The 21,298-nt window shown below is 34.7% G+C and overlaps 1 protein-coding gene across 1 annotated transcript in view; it reads right to left on the reverse strand.

The window, feature by feature from the left end:
* Positions 1-7,764: 7,764 nt before the first annotated feature.
* Positions 7,765-21,298, reverse strand: part of FAM174A (family with sequence similarity 174 member A) — a 38,087-nt gene continuing 24,553 nt past the window's right edge. Inside the window, exon 3 of the mRNA XM_045808341.2 lies at positions 7,765-8,360. Coding sequence (XP_045664297.2) covers positions 8,357-8,360 — 4 coding nt within the window. The 3' untranslated portion in view covers positions 7,765-8,356. The remainder of the gene's footprint in view (positions 8,361-21,298) is intronic.

Below are 21,298 nucleotides of genomic sequence, written 5' to 3' on the forward strand. Positions count from 1 at the left end.
CAGCTCCAGCCACAATTTGGCTGCAAACACGAGAGATCCCAAGTACGAACACCCAGTTGAGCCCAGTCATTACATAGAACCATCTATGATGATACTAAATTATTTTAAGCTACTAAGTTTTGAGAAGGTTTAATATGAAATAATAGACGGCAAAAATCACCTGTTATCAGGACCAACAATTTTTCTTCTGGCTCTTTCTTCCTTCCTTTTGCACTCAAAGGCATGATTCCTACAGCTGTAATAATCATCTTGAGACTATGAAGGAAATACCAAGACATTTTTAGAGACCTTGACCCTGAATTCCTTGGGCTATAAAAGAAGCACTAGCAACCACAAACTTCCTGACTTCAAGATAATAGAAAAAAAGAATCTCCTATTTGGGTTTTTGGTCACATGTAGCCATGTAAATAAACTGATACTTCAGGAATGAGATGAACACAAACGATTTCAGAAAGGTGTTGTGTTTTGCTAAACAGGGGTGTTGGTTCAGCTTCAAGTTTTCTGGGCAAAGAAAAAGAGTCAGTCATACAATTACAAAACTGCCAGAGTACATAAAGTAAATATCAAACTAGCTGTTCAATGGGAACCCAAACACTTCTGACACTGAACTGAAGGAAATATTTCTCATATCCTTGTAAAGAGAAAAAAAAAAAAAAGATATGATGTGATGCCATATACAACTTACTCATTAACAAGTTAAATATAACCTTAACCTTCACAGCTAAATATTTTATAACATCTCTCTTCAGCAAAGGCATAATGCCAGATCGTCCAAAGCAATTCTACAGAATGAAAAACAATGAAGTCCACTTTTACAGCTATTGGCAGTCTGAATTAATCCAAGAATAAAATTCAAATGTAGGGGAATTGGTGGCGAGTGATTTCTACAACCAATCTTTATAAAAACTTCTTGCTATTAAGCTTTGGATCAATCAGTCTGATAAAATCCAGCACTGTAATGATCCAAATGCTGATACAGAGATAGAGTTAACATTCTCTTATGGAAACTGAAGAGCCTAATTAGGCTATGTGCCTGGATGGAAGACTGTAATTCAGTGGGCAGATTGGCTGAGACAGTAGCCAGTAACAACAGAGTTAGGATTTTCTCACAGAACATTTCTGTTCATTTTACAACAAAAATGGCAAACTGAGATGCTAATAGTCTAGCCCATATAGTATATCTCTCATAATTTTTTATGCCCCATAATTTTAACTTGGGAAAAATTAAACTGTATACTGCCAAATGCTCTCTTTGATTGTATGTATATGTGAACTTGGTATTGATTTGAATATGGGAGGTGAGGGAGATGCTTAGGAAGATTCTGTGACTTCTGGCTTGCATACTTGAATGACTGTTGATGTCCTTTACTGAGAAGGGGAACACAGAATAAGCCCTATTTTGTGTGAGGATGATCATGAATTTGAGGGTTCTATGGGCCATCCACATGGTGGGGGCAAGTATAATATAGTTTAAATATATGGGATTTAAATGTCAGAGAAATTTAAGAAAATACACACCTGTGAATAACTTGTTGACCAAAATGCCCTTAACATTCCATTCCCCTTAGCTTGATTAAAACGATAGGCCTTGGGGCCCCTGGGTGGCTCAGCCCCTAACGGCTGCCTTCGGCTCAGGGCGTGATCTGAGGGTTCTGGGATCCAGCCCTGCATCTGGCTCCCTGCTAGGTGGGAGGCCTGCTTCTCCCTCTCACACTCCCCCTGCTTGTGTTCCCTCTCTTGCTGTCTTTCTCTATCAAATAAATAAAATCTTTAAAAATAATAATAAATAAATAAAATGATAGGCCTCTTCCTAACTCATGTTTCCTTACCTACCTTTTTTTTTGAGTATTTATTTTAGAAAACATAATTATAAATTTTCTGCCCCTTTGAGATGTAAATCTTATAAAACAAAACAAAACAAAACTGAAAGCCTTACAGAATGTCTTTCTTAGGAACAGGGAGCCATCTGTTAGAAGCATAAGTAAACATCAAAGGAGACAGTACCCCCATCTCCCAGTTTCTATGGGACAGTAGAAGCCTAACTTTGGTGGAGCCAAGATGCAAAACTCTCCCCTCATAAAGATATGAGAAGTTTATTTTCCCTTTGGATAAAGCCAATTAGCAAACATATATGGCCTATAACTTCCCCAACATCCTCCAGTACTTTAGAGCTTAAGAGCCCTTCTGATCTTTGTTTCAGTAGTATTTAGATTTTGTCTCTATTTTGTCCACTATTGTAAGAGCCTTGAAAAAAGTCTTCCTTGCCTGGTGCAATTTTTGATTTGACACTGTCCGTATGATAAATGAAGTCATGAGTAGTTATGCCTAAGGACAGATCAAAGTGTGAAGAGGAGATCTGGAAGAAACCTAAAAGTAAAGAGAGCTACAAACAAAAGGAGAAAGAGAGGAGGAAAAGCAAACAAATGAACAAATAAATAAAGAGGATATCAGAGAAGTAAAGAAGTGATTCCTTTTATAGGTTTTTATAGAACATTTGGGGGAAGGCTGCCTTAGATACCATTAAGACTTACCCTTCAGTTAATATAAATCAGCAGGTGGTTGCACACAAACAGGATTATTTTGCTTTCCTGTGAAATTAATTTTACCGAATTATATTAGAGTGTGATATCCACCATCTATATAAGAAGACATTATTTAAAAAGATATGCATGATACATTTTCTGAGTTTATTATAAAGATGTTGAGGGAAGAGTTCATTACTGTATTCCAGAGGACCTTCATTACAGGACTACTTGAGAACCCAGGAAAAATTTCTCTCTAGTCCCTGTACTAGCAATAACTGAATAGCCTTGCTGCTCTCTTCAGTGACATTTATGGCATGCTTATAGCAAGTGTAAGGAATTTCATAGCATAGATAAGAGAAAATAAAATCACATTATGACCTTATTTTCCCACCCATATTTTCTTTCCCTGTGCCTCAATTTCCTCATCTCCACAAACTGATTTTATCTTTTTGTTGTATGTACATTTGTAAACAACCTTATCCTTTCTTTGGAAACAAAGTGAGATTTACGTTAGTAAAAACAAATTTCCTGAACTCATATTCAATAGGCCATCTGCTACTTTCTAGCTGTTGGATTTGAAACAAATTCTCCAATCTTTCTGAGCTTCAGCATCTTTATCTGCAAAGTGAGGATAATAATCTCTCTCTCAAAGAGTCAGTGTGAGGATTGAATGAACAAATCTAAAGCATTTAGCACACTAGTGTTCAGTTCGTCTCAACTATTCGTTATACGTGGAGATTAGGAGACTGCAAAAAAAGAATTACTGAAGGGACCAAGAAAAAAAATGATGGTGCCAGAATTCAGTACAGGTCGGTTAGACTTTGAAGCTTTGCTCTCAATCACAATGTGGTTAATCTTTAGACTGGAAAAGGATCTCAATCTGAGTTTACAAAAGAATCACTCATGTAGCTTTCTAACTGTACAGATGCTTAATTAAGCCACCCCCTATGCCAATATAATAAGAATTTTTGAGTTGGGAACCAGCACCTGTGTACTTAACCCCCCAACTCCCCCATCCCAGCTGGGAACCATCACACTTCCTGCAGAAAAAAAATCTTGCTCTTCAACACTTCTGTGAAGAGTCCCATTGGTTTTACTAACAGTTTTGGCTTTCAGCCCCAGATATAATTGTTTTTTAAACCATGCACATCATAAAGAAGCTAAAAGTAAATAGAACCATGAGCAGATATCTAGAGTATGTGCTTTTGCTGGGAATAATGTTGAGTACCTTGACGGGCAACTAATTCAGGAGCAATAAGCAGTGGATTCCTATGGACAAGAAATAAGCTTGATTAATTTACCCTATCTGTCAAAGTCTACTTTACCACAGAAAGTTGGGGGGGAACCCCCAAACTATGGAATATCATGAAATAAAATTAATTTACCCATATCTTGAACACAGAATACTGAAATCCATTAAAAGGGTAAACCAAAGAATTGGAATGATTACTTTTGGAGCCTAGCTTGGCATATTTCAAGAAAGAAAAAAATTATTAGCAGAAATGATAGAGAATTTGTCTTTTCTCAAAGACTGTACCTACTGATTTTACCTAAGACCTTAGGATTTGTTAAAACCATAGCTTTGGCTATGGCGTATTGCAAATATGACAAACCAACAGCAACTAATCAAAGGTCACGGATCTATTGCTTGGAAACAAGTTATGGTGCAGGCTTCCTGGATCTCCCTGACTACACTGGTACTAGTCCACCTAAAATTTAGCCGATTTACCTACAAGAAAGCTATTAGCCCATGAAAAGCTTTCTGAGTAAAATAAAAATTTTAGAGAAGGAGATTAGACGCTGAACGATGAAGAGTAGCAACAGATTCAGTGGGAAAAGTACACAATGTAAGGGGAGAAGAGCTAAAGGCTGAAGCTTACTACCCTTTCTGTTTTGGAGACAGAGGACAAACAAACAAACAACACAGCCCAAGCTGCACTCAATGTAAAGAACTTTCTTCAGGCAAGGGATGAGCAGAGTCAAAGGATGAAATGAACTCCTAATCCTTCTTAGGTAATAACAATAGGTGGGGATCCAGGTTGCTCCAAAAAGGACCATGTCAGAATAACAGACATAACTATCAGAGATGTTCAGATTACTTCGCTTTAAATCAAATTTGACCAGAGCGATCTGAGTAATTTTGCCTTATCAGACTGGATGATATAGCATGGGCACTAAAGGAAACTGTATAATAAGAATAAAGACTGAACATAATTAAAATAAATAAATTTTTAAAAAATGGAAAAAAAAAGGAATAAAGAGAAATCCAAATAAAAACACACTGGATACCTCCCTATACATCCTGTACTGTAGCTCTATGATAGAATCTTTTAATGGAACACACAGCATTCAGGATTTCTCAAGCAGCTAGTCATGAAAGTTTTGGGGAGGATCCCCCCAACCTCTAATTTCTTCCCTTCTATCTTTACCTCTTGTTTTGTAACTTGTTATTGCCATGGGTAGGTAAAAAACATTGGAGTCTGTGGATTTAAAATGCTCAATTTCTGATATAGGGACTGATAGCATAAAATGAGAGAAAATATCAAACATTTATCTTACTAAATCAAGCATAGCATCTATAAGAATATTTTTTGCTTGATTCTTACAAGTCACAGAAAGTCATCTTTGACTTGGGTAGCCTTGGTGGGGTAGCCAGAGTAGTCAAGGAAGTATTCTAAATGTTTACGGAATAGTTTATTTTGCTACACTCTTCCTTTCAATCTTTTTTTTTTTTTAATATAAGTTTTTACATCCCAAAATGAGAAAAATAAACTATCTTTACTATTTCACTTAGAGAGATAAATTACATAAAACTATACTACATAAGTATCTTTCCAGGGAGGGAAAACTGAATGGGAAGAAATCAGAGAGGGAGACGAACCATGAGAGACTCTGGACCCCAGGAAACAAACTGAGGGTTACAGAAGGGAGGGGGGTGGGGGGATGGGGTAACCGGGTGATGGGTATTAAGGAGGGCACGTGTGGTGATGAGCATTGGGTGTTACACGCAACTGACGGATCGTTGAACACTACATCAAAAACTTATGATGTATATATGATATACACAGCTGGCTAACCGAACATAATAAAAAAAAACAATAGTACATAAGTAAAAATGAATAAAATTAAAACTAAAGTAGCAAAAAAAGAAAAAAAATAAAAGGACAGGTGATACAACATAATAGATTATACCTTCAGTGAGGCAGCTAAAGCCAGTAACCACCTAGATGCTGACTGGGTGCAGTTGGAGTACCAAGCCCAAGGGCTTGTTTTCGCTGTACTGTAGTGGTTCTCTCCCTACTAATTACAAGAAATTAGGCAAAAAGAAGCTACTTAATTTTCTAGCCCCATGCAGTGGTCAGTCAGTTCAAGTGTACAACATCTATAAATTACTCCAAACCTAACCTTTCTCTAATTTACTCTAATCCTAAACTGTGAACACAATTATATTACTCTCTATTGATCTCTAATTCCTAGTTTAGGCTCTTAACAACAAAATAGCCACAAAGAAGTACAAAATGGGAAAGGATAACAGTAACAGGTTTTCACAACATCTATGATCCCCAGCTGTTTTACAATGTACATACAGCTTTGTAGATGAAAATTCTAACCATTTTATCAGCATGCTTGTTACATACTTAATGAAGCTAAAATTTGGCATACTATCTAGCATTTTAATCAGAGTGTGGCTTATTATGATGATTATTTAACAACAGATTTGCAGTTCAGGAATGACTATTTATATATAAATGTAATGAAATAAGAGCATTTTTAACAAACATGCCAGAATTTCCATATTCAGTTAAAGGATATTCTCTTTAAACTAGTCAGTCACCTAGAGAAATGGTGTATTTCTAATAAAGTTGCTGCCACTGCTTAAAACATTTTGGTAACATCTTTAAACCTAACTCGGAGATCATTTATTAAAATTATCATTACTTATCTTAAACAGAATTCTTATTCTAGGGTAGATTTGATTATTACCTCCATTTAGTTTTAATGCAAAAGTCAGTTTATAAATAACAGTGGTCAGTAAATTAATTACTACTATTTCTAAGATACTATTGTATATGATTTTCAAATATCACAAAATGGTAGGTATGGAACTAAACTTAAATCCAAAAATGTGTTCTGTTTTAGTAACACTTCAAAATGCGGAAACTTCATACAAGAAATCTGGAGTCTTGGCTTCTCTTGGGAAATAAAACTATGACTTAGTAGCACTAGGCAAGTGTTTCCTCATAGTCACTATTATGGGAGCCAAACAGAGGCTAATCCCTTTAGAAGAGGAAATGTATTTTCACTTTAAGTCCCTGCTTACACAACATATAAAAATACAGTGACATCAGGGGGACTTGACTCACTGTGCTGAAGCCAGTTAGCATACCTGATAAAACTAAGTTGGCATTTTGGGTGGGCAAGTACTTCAACTTACCTCATTGCTAGAAGATTACCTATCCTTGCCTTGTTGAACTCTGGAGTAGCCTTAGGGTTTGTTTGGACCAATAAAATGTAGATGGAAATGAAATATATCACTTTAGGGCAGAAGCTTATGAACTAGCATGCAGTTCACACGTCTGGACATTTAGCTACGAGGCAATATTCCAAGCAGAGGTTTCTCCATTAGCCTTGACCCTGAAGAAAAGACAACGAAGAGCAAAATCACAGTCCATAACAAATGGGCAGCATGAGTGAGAAATAAATCTTCGTTGTAACCCACTGTGATTTGGGGACCATCTGTTACTACTATTATGACTTAGCCTATCCTGAGAGACACCATATATTTATATTACCTCCCTGGCCTCTATAAGTAACTACATTTGTGACCCACGCTTTTCCTTGTAAGTTCCCCTCTAATTTTGGAATGTGAAAAATTGAAGCTCAACAGGGTTAAATAATTTGTTCAGAGCTATTAAGTCAATCTCTGTATACAGGTCTGTCTGACTCCAAAGTCTACACACGTAACTTTAATTCCTTACTCTCCTGCACCTTAATATATGACTGGAAGGTTATGCCATTAGTTCTATCTTTCACAATACTGTAAATAAATAAAATGGCTTTGCAATCCACTGTTTTCTAAAATATCTAAACAAAGTCGGTATCTTAACAAGTTGCTAAATACAATAAACTTTTTTTGAAAGATTTTTCTAGAAACCATATAAAATACTTTTGTTAATATATAATTCTATACTCTTTGGATTTACTTTGTAAACATATTCTGTCTATACCACTTTAAAAGTAATTTTTAAATCATATTTATTTTTTTGCATACAACTCATTTATTAGTATTTAAAAAAACCAAATGCAAAGTAATAAACTTGGCTTTTTTCCCCCACAAAAATGGGAATACGTCTCTGTAAAGAAATTTTAAATTCTTTTTATACACCAGTTTGTTGCTGGGATTTATAGTTTCAGCAAAAAACATTTAATGGAGAAAAAAAAAACAACTAATGGGCAACCCCTCCAAAAAAACAAAACAAAACCCAAAACAAAACAACATTAACTGATTAATATTTTAAACTGTTTACAACATGGTAAGCAAAAAACGGTAACTAATCAGAAAACACCCTGCTCTAAAGTAATTTTCACACAGATTTCTATTATAAGTGCAGTTCACTCCCAACAACTGAGCCCATTAAGAGCACTTCTATACATACAAAGACATAACAAAATGATACAGTATTTATTGCAACAACAAATTAAAGTTTGTCATAATATATGTAACTTAAATACCCCCCGCCCCAGTGATAAAGTGGCTTCTTATTCCTTAAACATAGAAATTCTGCTCTTCATTGTAGAAAGATGAAGTCCTCTCATCAAAAGGCACATTCTTATCTGCAGGAAAAAAAAAAAAAATAAAACAAAACTTTAAATACTCATTCTGGAACAAATTAAAACACATTTAAAAATATTCCCAAAGGTTTGGAGTGGCAGAAGGTAATGAAAGTATTTAAGGGAATTATAATGAATGGCACTGATAAAACACATGATTATTTTGCCTATGTTAATTATATCAGAGTCTATCTTTCAAAATATGATTCTAATATTTCCAAAGAGATTTTATATATAATTAGTGTGGGTAATTAAAAACTTACTAAAGTGATACCCCCATATAATATTCTTAATTGACTTTAAGTAAACAACATAGTTATTTGTTTCTATAGTTTCTGTAAATACAATTCTTAACTGATCCTATTTCTAAACCCCCAGAAATGAGGATTTAACTGAAGCTGCAGACCTGGAAGTACACTCTGAAACAAAGCAAAAAAAAAATATATATATATATACATATACATATATATATATATATATATATATATATATATATATATATAGTATATGTATATATATATTTGGGGTTTTTTAAAATTTATTTATTTGAGAGAGAGGGAGAGAGCAAGAACGTGTGTACATGTACACACACACACCAGCAGGAGGGGCAGAGGGAGAGGGACAGAGAATCTCAAGCAGACTGCACTGAACGCAGAGCCCAATCTGGGGCTCAGTCTCACAACTTGGAGATCACGACCTCAGCCGAAACCAAGAGTTCGACGCTTAACTAAGCCACGCAAGTGCCCCTCAAAAACGTTTTTAATATTTATAATACTGTTTCAAAATGTATCCATACAGAGGTTTTCCGTAGGTTTGCCTATTTTCTTACTTTACTGACTAGTTTATGGTAATGTGAGGTTATATTTTTAACACATACATCTTTATAGACCTTAATTCTAATTACATATCAGGTTGCACTATTAATCTAAACCATATCTTCCAAGAAACTTCTGCTAGTAAGAACAGCACAACAAAAAGTATAGAGTAAAAGAACAGCCAAAGGTGTGCAGATTTTACTAACTTAATAAATCTTTATAATCACCATTAACATTTAGAACTTCAATGGAGATATGAATGACTAATATGCTCCTCTAATTTATTGTTTTATCTGAATCTTTAGTAAACAATCTAAAGCTAATGAAATTCTTATATATTTTAGTTTGAGGATAAATTTAAGTTTTTTAACAAAAATACTGAAGGTTATTAAAAAACAATGTAACCTAGTCCTCATTTTTATACAACTCCTGTCCTTTGCATGCCTGAAACTCTTGATCATTTTGATAATGAATTTATGGACTATGAAAAAAATCAGATGAATAAAAACTTGCAGTTCATTTAGCAGAGTAAGAACATAAAATGACAGGTACCTAATTCCCAACCATGGCATTAAATAGCCTTTTGAACTCAGACCACTTTTGAAGAACCTAGGCAACATTTAACAATGACACTATGAGATGTTTGGGAATCAAGAAGTACCTAGTACATGAAGAATCTCTTAATGTATAGTTTCAGGAATCCATTTTAAGATTCATAATCAACCCCAAAACAGGTAAACATGCATATGTGTCTATTATTTTACATATACCCAACATTTTATTGAACCTCTTTTTATTTTCCAGACTGTACAACCTGCTTTCCAACTTAGAATACTGCATTCCTTGAATTGGGATTTCCTCAGAATTCCATCCCAGATGTTTCATCCTGCCTTACACTTAGAATGTGCTATGCAGAACCACCATTCCCTAATTTCTCTGGCATGACTAAACTGCAGACCACCAATACCAAAGATGTTCTTTCTGTACATGCCCTGTAGGAAATATTTTTAACCAACAAGAATCATACCCATCATCTTCTAGCCTTAAACCTGGTCTTCTTCTGAACCCTCTTAACTCAAACAATGGTAATGGAATCTACCTAGTCACCATTCCACCATGGCGGCGCGGGGGGGGGGGGGGACACTGAGGCTTTCTCTCTGCATTCTATTGAGTATGACTATCTTGTCAAAGTTTTTCATTTCCTTCCCCTCCTAAACTAGCTTTTGCTTCTGCTTTGATATCTCTCAAGTAAACAACTGAAACAGCTTCAAAATATTAGACTTTAGTTTCTTCCCAACTCTAAGTTTTTCATAAGGTCACGAGGATCCTTTTCCTAGAACATATATCTCATGATATCACTCCACTCAAAAACAGTTGATGATTTATGACCATTTTCACAAATAGTAAAATTTAAATTCTTAATATATATATTTCTAACATATAGATCTGGCCCTTCTAGATCTGGCCCCAAATCTGACTGATTTTCCATGACCCTAGAATATAGCCTGTGTTCTAAAGAGGCTCACAATATACCACATGCACACACTCTCACGCGGGTCATCCCCTGGTGCATGCTTGACTTGAAATCCAACTTTCCTTTTTCATAAGAGTCTTCTTTGAATAACTTACTAGTTTTAAAAATAACTACAACTCAAATATCACCTCTTCAGTGAACCTTCGTATTTTCCACCACAAACTCAGTTTCTCAGAGTTCTCATAGCAATTTGAAAAATGTGGAGCCTTAGCATGGCATGAGGAAAATAATCAAGGGTTACCAGTACCCGGAGAGGCAAAATTGTACAAGGCAGACTGGAGACTCAAAGAAGCTTGGAGACAGAACCAGAAGTACATAGCATAATCCGTGTGGACTTATTAACAAGAGGCTCTTTTGGCAGAAGTGGCAGGACCAGAGCCTCAAGCCCCAAAGCCTACCTGCTCGTATAGATACACTGTATTTCAGTTTCTAAAACACATTTTTCATATTTTAACATCTCTGACCTTGACATGCATCTTCCAATTGATTGCAGGCATCTCAGAATTGCCATCAGACAAGTGGTAGTTACTACATAGTTACCACTGCCTACATGTGCACAAAGTTGATCAAGCTCTTGGTACTGTTGTCACTTCAACAAAATTATACGTGTTGTTGGTATTACAAGGAATGAGTTTAATGTTTGGAATGCCTTTAAAAAGATAATATCATGAATTATCACTGAAGCAAAAGTTACAGTATATGTACAAAGAAATAAAAGTATTAGGCTATAGATTGTTATCGGTAAAGCAAATGTTTATTACTGGAACAATGGTGTGCATTCCATATTTTTCCAAGAAACAACCATGTCTTTAAAATGAGAAGAGGTCCCAATATCCCAGGTTGATGAAACTGCTAATTTCTGTTCTGAGACACTATTACAAACCAAGAAGTGCATGTGAAGGCAGAAACGACTGCCAAATTCTTTAGAAGCAATGAAGAATGTGAAAGTATTGAGAAGCTCATATGCACAATTCCTGCATTGCATGAAAATATCATATTATTTCATAATAAAATTGACTATTTTTCTTTCTCAGTATAACAGCTTGCAATTAATAATGTCTTAGATTAAATGGTACAAATCTCCACAGAACTTATATCACCTTAGAGTGAAGGGAGTGGGGGAAAGGTATGGAGAATCTTCAATTAATACTGTTTAAATTTTGAACTGACAGTTTTTAAGTTGGAAATAACTACTGAAATTAACAAGTTCAAGTTTTTCACCACTGAAGATCTAAAAACTCTAAGAACATCACATCTCGCTCAACCACATTCTATGGTAGCAACATGCAGAACAAGTAAAGACAAATCTATTTCAAATATAGTCTCATGTGAAGACAGGCATAGGTAACCACAACACTTAATGCCTTGATCTATTTAAAATAGGGTATGGACTCTGGGAAACAAACTGAGGGCTTCAGAGGGGAGGGGGGTGGGGGAATGGGATAGGCTGGTGATGGGTATTAAGGAGGGCACGTATTGCATGGTGCACTGGGTGTTATACACAAGTATTGAATCATGGAACTTAACATCAAAAATTAGGGATGTACTGTATGGTGACTAACATAATATAATAAAAAAAATTTTTTAAATAAATAAAAAAATTAAAAATAAATAAATAAAATAGGGTATGCAACATACTGGGCTGTGCATGCTACTAAGTTTAATACTTAAGTACATTTTTTTTTAAATGACATTCATTCAATCACCAAACATATACTGAGCTATTATCTGCCAGGAAAACTGCTTGATACTGGGAAAGATGGTGATGACAAAAAAGAAAAAAAGAAGAAAAACAAAGATAATTCCCTGATCTTATTATAGAGCCACAAATACAGCATGGAAATCATTTAGAGGACAAAAAGCCTTGGCCTAGAAAGGAAGTCTGAATCTAGTACCATCCTGGTCAATTATTTAGTGGATAAGTCCTTCTTCGTATGAATGGGATAAAACAGTTTCCAACTGATTAAGCATGCCTTTTTATGGAAGTCTTCAGGATGAAAACAGAAATCATATGGAGCCCAAGAGCTAAAAAAGAGACGCAGACCAGTCACACTATTTGTCAGGTGACTTGGTAAGGAAGAAGAGCCAAGATTCAGGTGACTGAAGTAAGGAGATTAAGTTATCAATGCCAGAAGCTCAAGAAGCACTTGAGTCTACATAATCATATTCTGTTGCTCCTTATTTTACCACAACACTTCTCGGTCATGATGACTTAGTCACTGAAGTCTAAAGATTAGATCAGATGTCAAATGCTCGATTGTTTCACCATTTACAGAATTCCCTCTGTACGAAAAAAAAGGCTGAACTGTTTATGCTGTTTATGCTGCCAAATTAAACCTTCAAAAAATATTCTGAATAGTCAGGGTGACATATTATAAGCTGTCTACTCAACACTTACTATCTCCTTTTCTTTTGCTAATAAAAATATTGACTTTTTGTTTGTTTTTGTTTTTGCTAGCAAGGTGGGTGAAAGACTTGGGAAGAAGAGGAGAGTACTGAGAAATTCTGATTTCCTGAAAAAGAGACTGATGTGATATGGGTTCTTGTCTCCTAGACTCTTGCTGCCTGAAACAGAGATGCGATGGCTGAAATTACAGCAGCCAAATAAGCAGGATAAGACAAGCATGAGGAAAGACTGCAGAAAACTGCATAAATGTAGACCCTATGATCAGCCATTGAATTGATACCAGGAGCCAACTACTACAGACTTCTTATGACATGAGAAAAACTCCTGAATTCAGAAAAAACTTCTGTAATTCTATGTTCTTTATTAAAATAGACAAAAGTAAAAATGTAGTAAAAAAATTGCCAATCTTAGAGAAGCAGAAAGATTAGTGGTTGCTGAGGTTTGAGAGGAAAGTGAAATAGGGAGTTGCTACTCAATGGGCATAAAGTTTGAGTTATGCAAGATGACTGAGTTCTAGATTTGTCCAACAGCATCTCAGCTATGGTTAATAATACAATATTGTGCACCTAAAAATTTAAGGTAGATCTCACATTAAGTACTCTTAACACGATAAAAAAAAAATCACCATGCTTTTCCGCAAGATAAAGCAAATGTGCAGTTATTAATAAATTTTATGGAAACCTCAGTTTGAGTATTTTTCAAACTTCAAGAATGTTCTGCCTCTTCATATTACACAACGATACAATGATTAAAAGAAAAGACACTACTTTCAAGAATAACTTAAAAGCTAACTCAGAAAATCTTAAACTACCAAAACAGCTACAAATCCACATCAGGTTCAGAAACAAAACAAAACAAAACAAAACTGTACTAGTGCAGTCAAGAGTATTGTTCCTCTTTATTTACTTAAATAAATTTGCAAATATTAGATTCCTGGAGTTATTTTTTTTCTCTCTCTCAAATTCTTTTAAAGATACAGCATCTATGGATTTTAAAGAATGGATACAGTATCTGTGGATTTTAAAGAATACTATCTGAGAACACTGGGAAGAGTTAATGAATTAACCGTGTTTATAACTTTTCCGTCCATAAACTTGAGATCTTTGTCCCTGTATTGTCTTTAACCCTATTCATGCATTATCAGTCTCATGGGTGGTTATACTCTGCCTCCCATATCCATCTATCTCACCTTAGAGAGACAACAATCCAAACAACCACAGAATATAATTCCTGAACAAAAGCAGTAAACATTTCATTAAATGGATCAACTGCTATATAATATAGACAGAAATTTGTGATTTAACTGTCGTATAAGTTTTCATTTAATAGAATTAATTTAAACCAGATCAAACACTTTCGCTCCAGGTCTGTTCTGTCCAACGCAACAGCCACTAGCCACATCTGGCAATTTGTAGTAAAATTCAGTAAAATTAAAACGTCAGTTCCTCAGTCACACTAGTCACATTTCAAATGCTCAAGAGCCACATGTGGTTGGACAGGACAACTCTAGATCATTCAATGAGATGAGAAAATAGCACTATCAAATAAAATTTGATGTTACACAACATTTGTTAAAATAATATACAAATGATTCATGTTCTTAATTAATAAGCACACTGTGATGTCTAATTATTAATGGAGCAAAGCAAATTTTCTTCTAAGGCTCAATGTCCACAAAAAAGTAAAACATACCAAAAAAAGAACAACATGAGGTTCTCTTTTATTACCTTTTATTACTCACTACTTTTATCACTTAAGCAATGACAAAGACAGCATAATACCCTTTAAGCAGAAAAAGCACAGATGATCCTACTAGTAACACACCACTAGACATCCTAAAATGCCAATTTTTATCTAACATAAACACAGTAATTGACACATTCCTATACTCTATTTACTTTGAATAACCTTAGTGTTTATTCTGATAATACGTTAAGTTTCACATTGAAAGTAGTGTTTTAGAAATTAGAACTATTTTCAAATTTGAATAAGATCTTCTTAATGAGTGTTTCTGGTTAAATACTTATATCAAATTTGTTTTCTAATTCTGATATGCTGATGTTAATAACCAGAAAACATTTTGTGGTCAAGTAACATTGAGCACAAATGTAATGAAGACATACAATATTAAATTTAATGAAGCAGAACAAAAGTAGCTAAAAATCAAATTTAGGGTTTTAAAAACTACATACTTGATAAAAATTACTAAGACAGCCTTGAAGTGATGACTGGTCAGCTTTTAGAAGCTGCTACCAAGACTGTTAAAATGTCTTGTAGTGTACATCAACATAAAATACTAATAATTTTACTGTTCAGTAGAAATAAAACAGAATAACAAAGAAGTATTGTTCCCATTTGTTGTTTTGTGTCGTAAAGCACTGTTTTAAATTGTTTTGGGGACGGGTTATGAGTATTTGTTTCCAATATTTTTCTTTGAGAAAGTGAAGGTAATTTTTAGTTAGCATACGCTGTCTAATTCCTCATCAGTTTTTCTATTCAAGAGGGCTGAAACACCCAACAAAACAGTTAAAGAATTGACATTTGTTTTCTAGTTTTCTAAAATCTTTGTGCAAAATGTTTCAGGAACTAAACATTAGAAATTACCCCTAATATACAAAATTAGGATGTCAATTGCAAATTTAAGAGAAATTGTATTAACCAAGTTGCTCAAGTTATTTTTTTTCACATTCCTACATTTTCCCAATTTGACTGTATTAACCTCAATGCTTAAAGTACTAGATACAGTGGTAATGGTGGTTAACTCTTCAGAATCTATTGAAACACAAATGATAATTCTGAGCTAATCATGGTATTTTCATTTCTCTTCCCAGGGTTTAATTTAGAAATGGCCACCTGACCAATGATATGGAAAACAAAAACAAACCACCAAACAAACAAAACAGCTCTGTTTAGAGTTTCCGGGGAAAATTTTCTCATTCCTAAGGAAGGTACACCAGGAAGTCCCTAAACTTTCACTGAAAGTTACCATCCTAGGTATGATTATAGGAAATGCAGTCACCATCCTATTATCAGCCTAAAAATGAAGCCAACACATGAAGGTGTACAGAACCAAGGGGATGGCAATAAAAGGAGCCAGAGCCTTGATGTACTGTGTTTGGAGTCAGCCCTATCTATTGTGACATACTATTATATGAAATAACAAATTTCCTTGAAATTTAGATTAAACCATATAGTGGCAGTTTCATATGGCTCCATCTAAAAGAAAGAAACAGTGAAAATAATGACCCCAAATTCTAACTACCAACAACAATCATTAAAATTCTGATGTATTAAAAACAATAAAAACACTCTTCTCAGAAAGAGATGACTACAAAAGGATAGTTTTATGCTGTGATAAAATTATAAGCAAGGAAATTCATTTGCCTCTCTGGAAATAACTTGCTTCCTGTTATTCTGTGGATAGAGTCTGGAAAATAAAGAGGAACTAATTTTAGAAAGCACTTAAACAATGAAGGCAGCATCAGTAAGAGCTAATCCCACAAGAATTACCAGCAGTTATACTGTAAACTAATATGATTCTGCATTGCAGTTGGCAAGATAGGCATATCATAACATTTACATTCCTCATTTTAGGGTCCACATTTGCAAAATAAAGAGTAATAGCAAGAGCTGATATAGAAGACAGAATGAAGAGAATTTACAATTATTCTCTTTATAAAGGTATAAATCAAATAAATATTTAAAAATGGAATTCAATTACAGCAGGAAGAGAAGCCTAAGTTACTTCAACTCTGTGAGCCTCAGATTTCTCATCTTTAAAATAAGACCAAAAGGAACTACTTTACAAGACTGTCTTGATGATTCCATAATATATGTAAGGGGCCTAATACACTGTCTGTATATCCTGCACTCAAGTAGATACTTACTAACAAGTGACTATTATAATTGCTTCTAGTGTAATTCTGTTACCTCACTGTGTCCAGGCTCTTCCCTGGGCTCAGTGATAAGACCCCTGATCTTATCCTTCTAAAGACATCTCTACCAATATCATCATCCATTCCTTCTGTTTCTTCTACCATTTATATGGTAGGATTGCTGGGAAGTCTTTGGTGGAAGTCCTCTTTTAGGGCCTAGAAATACCTTACAATAAACTCTCCATACAAGTATTGACTTTCCTCCTTTATTAATGGGAGAAACAAATGGCATTAACCTTGATAATGTTACTTAGGTCAGTTACAATAAGACCTATATGTATCTTTCCCACAGGATAAATTTGAAATGTTGACTAAATTGGTGGCATAATGAATGTTTAATCTCTAATACTAACATTAGAAGAGCAGAGAGAGTCTTGCCCAATGAATCGGCTTCAAATGAAGTTGCAGAGTTTGGACTGTATATCTTACCACAAACAATAATCTCTAAGCTACAGACGGTAATAGGAATATAAACACACCTCTCTGAAACTGTTGTCAGCAGCAGAAAATGACTGTTTTCTACTAATGAGACTGTAGTAGAAAAGAAATATATCTACCCTCCCCTAAGTGAGAGTCAGAAAAAGGGGTCTGTAACTGCACAGACCATGGAAAAAATCAAAGCAGAGGTCTAGAATCAGTACAGGTATTCTTTAAATAAATGTTTAATGTTGTGTGAAGAATAAAAAGGGAGAACACAGAAAAACTGTTTGCTTCTCAGTGTATTGAAATATTCACCTTATTGTTCCTTTTAAAAGAGGCAAAAGTAGGTCTGCCCTAGAAAAGAACATTATCCCTGATTTTGGCAAGATCAAAATCCAGTAAAGGGGAATCCCAAGTCTAGCCAAGATGTCTTTGTTCTGTATTTCTGGCCTATGTAGATCTACCAGATTGTCAACTAAAATGAGAATGGGCATTTTGTCCAATTTCGTTCACCACCATATCCCCATAGCTTAGTAGAGTATTTGAGGACAAATGACAGGCAATTTATCACTGTTTTTAATGAAAAAAACGAATCCATGCCATTTGCTACGTCCACTGGGAAGCCTCATAGTCACCTCTCATTTTCATGGTTAAAACTGATTTCATGTGAAACCTATTGACCCATAATCCCAGTTCTAGAAATTTACCCTGAAAATGAACCTGCAACAATACAAAAATACATATGCACAAGGTTATTCATTGAAGTATAACCCATAATTGCAAAGTAATTGAAAACCACCTACACGTCAAAGCATAGGCAATGGATTGAATAAACCACGGTACCTACACACCATGGGATACTATGCAGCTGTTAAAAATGAAAAATATTTCTATGAACTTATATAGTATGAGTTACAGGAGATATTACAAAATGCAACAAAAAAGTATAAAAGAACATATATTGTATGCTACCTCTTGTGTAAAAAGAAAAGTGTTAAGAAATACATATTTCTGTCAACTTTTATCAAAAGAACCAAGGGAAGATAAACCAGATAAATAATGAAAATGATTACCTATGAGGGGTGAGGTGGCGAAAATGGAGAGGAAAGAATACAAGAGGGAATGATACTTCTCTGAGTGTGTGTGTGTATAATCTTCAAAAAAATGTGTATAGTTTTCACTTTTGGAAGCACATTAGTATTTTTCATATTAAAAATGACAATGAAAATGGGAAGGGGAGGAAAAAATCTAAAACAGAAAGCAAGATCAAACGACTTCAATTATATTTCAAGTGATTATGATAAACACACTGAAGAGGGAGGAGGAAACTAGGCCAAATCACTTACATATCTAATAAATATCTAATAATGTACTCTCAGTCTTGTGCAAGATGGGGTTGTGAAAAGAAAACTAACAAATCCTAAACCTTCTTAGAAGCCTTGTTTATTTTAGTGTCATAGGCAAAGCGATTCTGAAACTGTTAGTTTTATTAGAGAATTAAGTAAATGAGTAAATGCTGATGCTGGGATCCAGAAGATTGCTCGAAGTCATTCTCATGACGGAACGAAGAAAATGCAACTATGGTAAAGGAAGAAGGCAAGAAAGAACACAGTGGCAATACACCAGCAAGGCACAATGGGAAGTATGGAGTGAAACTATGCAAAGTATGCTAACGTATGTGAATATGCATGTATATGGGCATGCGTGTGTATGTGCACATACACATACATTTCATAGACCTGTCTGCTGAAGGGGCCAAGAAGCAAGGACACACCTTAGTAACAAAGAGCTCTCTTAGTTGCCAAAGAAACCAAGGCTCTTTGGAGAAATGGCTAATTCCATCACTAGGGCAGGGTAGGTACAAAAATGAGCCTGGAACATCTTGTTAGGCCAGAATGTGAGGAATTGCCTTAAAAAAAATGGAAGCAAATCACAAGGGCACAGAAGCCTGCTTGAAGAGGCTCTCACTGGCAAGGACAGCAATGAATTATAAACCACTGAAAAAGGAGAAAAATCATGACTCCATACTGTCAATAGTTAGATAAATGAATACAGAAGGAATGAGAGAGAGCTCTTGCTTACACTACAATACATACTGGCAAATATAAAGGAAATGCTGAGGTTGGAAAATCATTATTTTGCAACTATCACATGAAGATTAGATCAGGCAAAAATCAAGACTAATGACTGCTAAACTTATGGGAAAATTTTGATAAAAGCAGAATATTTTCATGATTTTAAAATGTCTTATTAGTTGCAATGGGGAAAAAATAGTAACATACTAAAGAAATTGGGCAAAACCTTAAGTAGGTGCATCATACTACTGCTAATGAAGGAAAGACGGGCACTGTGTGTCTCCAGATAGGGTACCCCGAGAAAGACATATCATGATCTATACAGTATTTCCAGTAAGAATGCATAACATGATCCTAATTATAAGGAAACATCAGAACATTAGGTAAATATAAAATGAGGAATATACATTCTTCTGTATTTATAAGACAGAAAAAGAGCACAGAAGAGAACAAATGAAGTAAAATGTTGGTAAATCTAGATCTAAGAATAATAGGATATTCTTTGTGCTATTTTTATTCTTACAACTTTTCTGAAGCTCTGAAATTATTCTCAAACAAAAGGCAAATCTTTTTCTAAAGTAATGCATAAATATGTGATCTTTGAGAAAAAAAAAATCAACGAAGAAGGATATAGGAGGACAAGTGAAAATGAAAATGAACTTATTGTTCCTTTTAAAAGAGGCAAACGTAGGTCTGCCCTAGAAAAGAACATTACTCCTGATTTTGGCAACCTCCCAATCTCATCTTTTCACTAAGAAGTTAAGCTTCGCAAAGTCAGGATTTTTTTCTTTCTCTTTTCTGTTTTGTGGCTGTAGTGTACCCCAAGTGGCCAGATCAGTGCCGGACATTAAACAGTTGCTATATATATATATATATATATATATAGCTGCTTCATCATTCATTTCTTGGATGAAATGAATGAATGAATGAATGAATGAATGAATGAACAGGTAAACACTGTTTATCTGCTGTTCTTACTTCAACTAACCATATCTACATTAAAGTTTTTTCTAAGTCTTTTTTTTTAAGTATATGGGGCATACTACTAAAAATCTGAAGATGATTATTAATAATTATCAATCATTGATAATTATCATTACCCCTGAAACATGCTTCTCCATTATTATAACCATTTCTCCTTCCTTTACTCTCCAAACACAATTCCTAAATTTTGTTCATAATACCTTTCAAAGTCTCTTTAATAATTTACTCCTTTCTATTTCTTTTGCTATCGCTCTGGTACTGACCACCCCATGTACTTGTACCATCTAACTGGTCTTCCTGGTTGCCTTATTCCATATCTTGCTTCTCTCCACTCTATGTAATCTTCAAAACACAACTTTGATTATGTTTCCCTGTCTTAAAATTTTCAAGTGGCTTTTCATAACCTGCGGAGTGACTTCTCACTGACTGCCATGGATCATGATCTGCCTTTTGATTCTTTGTTCTGCCTTACTTGTCACTCTCATTTTTGCATTCAAAGCTCAAAAATTATTCATTCACTCATTCATTCATTCTCACAGGTATTAATATAGCATCTATTTAACTTCTTCTAGTTCCTTGAATACTCTACACTCTCTTTTGCCTCTGGTACTTTGTGCCTGCTGTTCTCTCTCCAACCCCCAACCCTATAACCACTTTTAATTTTGCTAATTTCTACTCATTTTTTTCAGGTCTCAATTAACATATCATGTCCAAGAGGATTTTCTGGACAATTAGTTTTTGGTTATTTGTTCTATGTCCCCACTACAAGTT

The sequence above is a fragment of the Ursus americanus genome, chromosome 5 (genome assembly GCF_024610735.1).
Source record: "Ursus americanus isolate L20-20 chromosome 5, mUrsAme1.1.p, whole genome shotgun sequence".
Taxonomy (NCBI): domain Eukaryota; kingdom Metazoa; phylum Chordata; class Mammalia; order Carnivora; family Ursidae; genus Ursus; species Ursus americanus.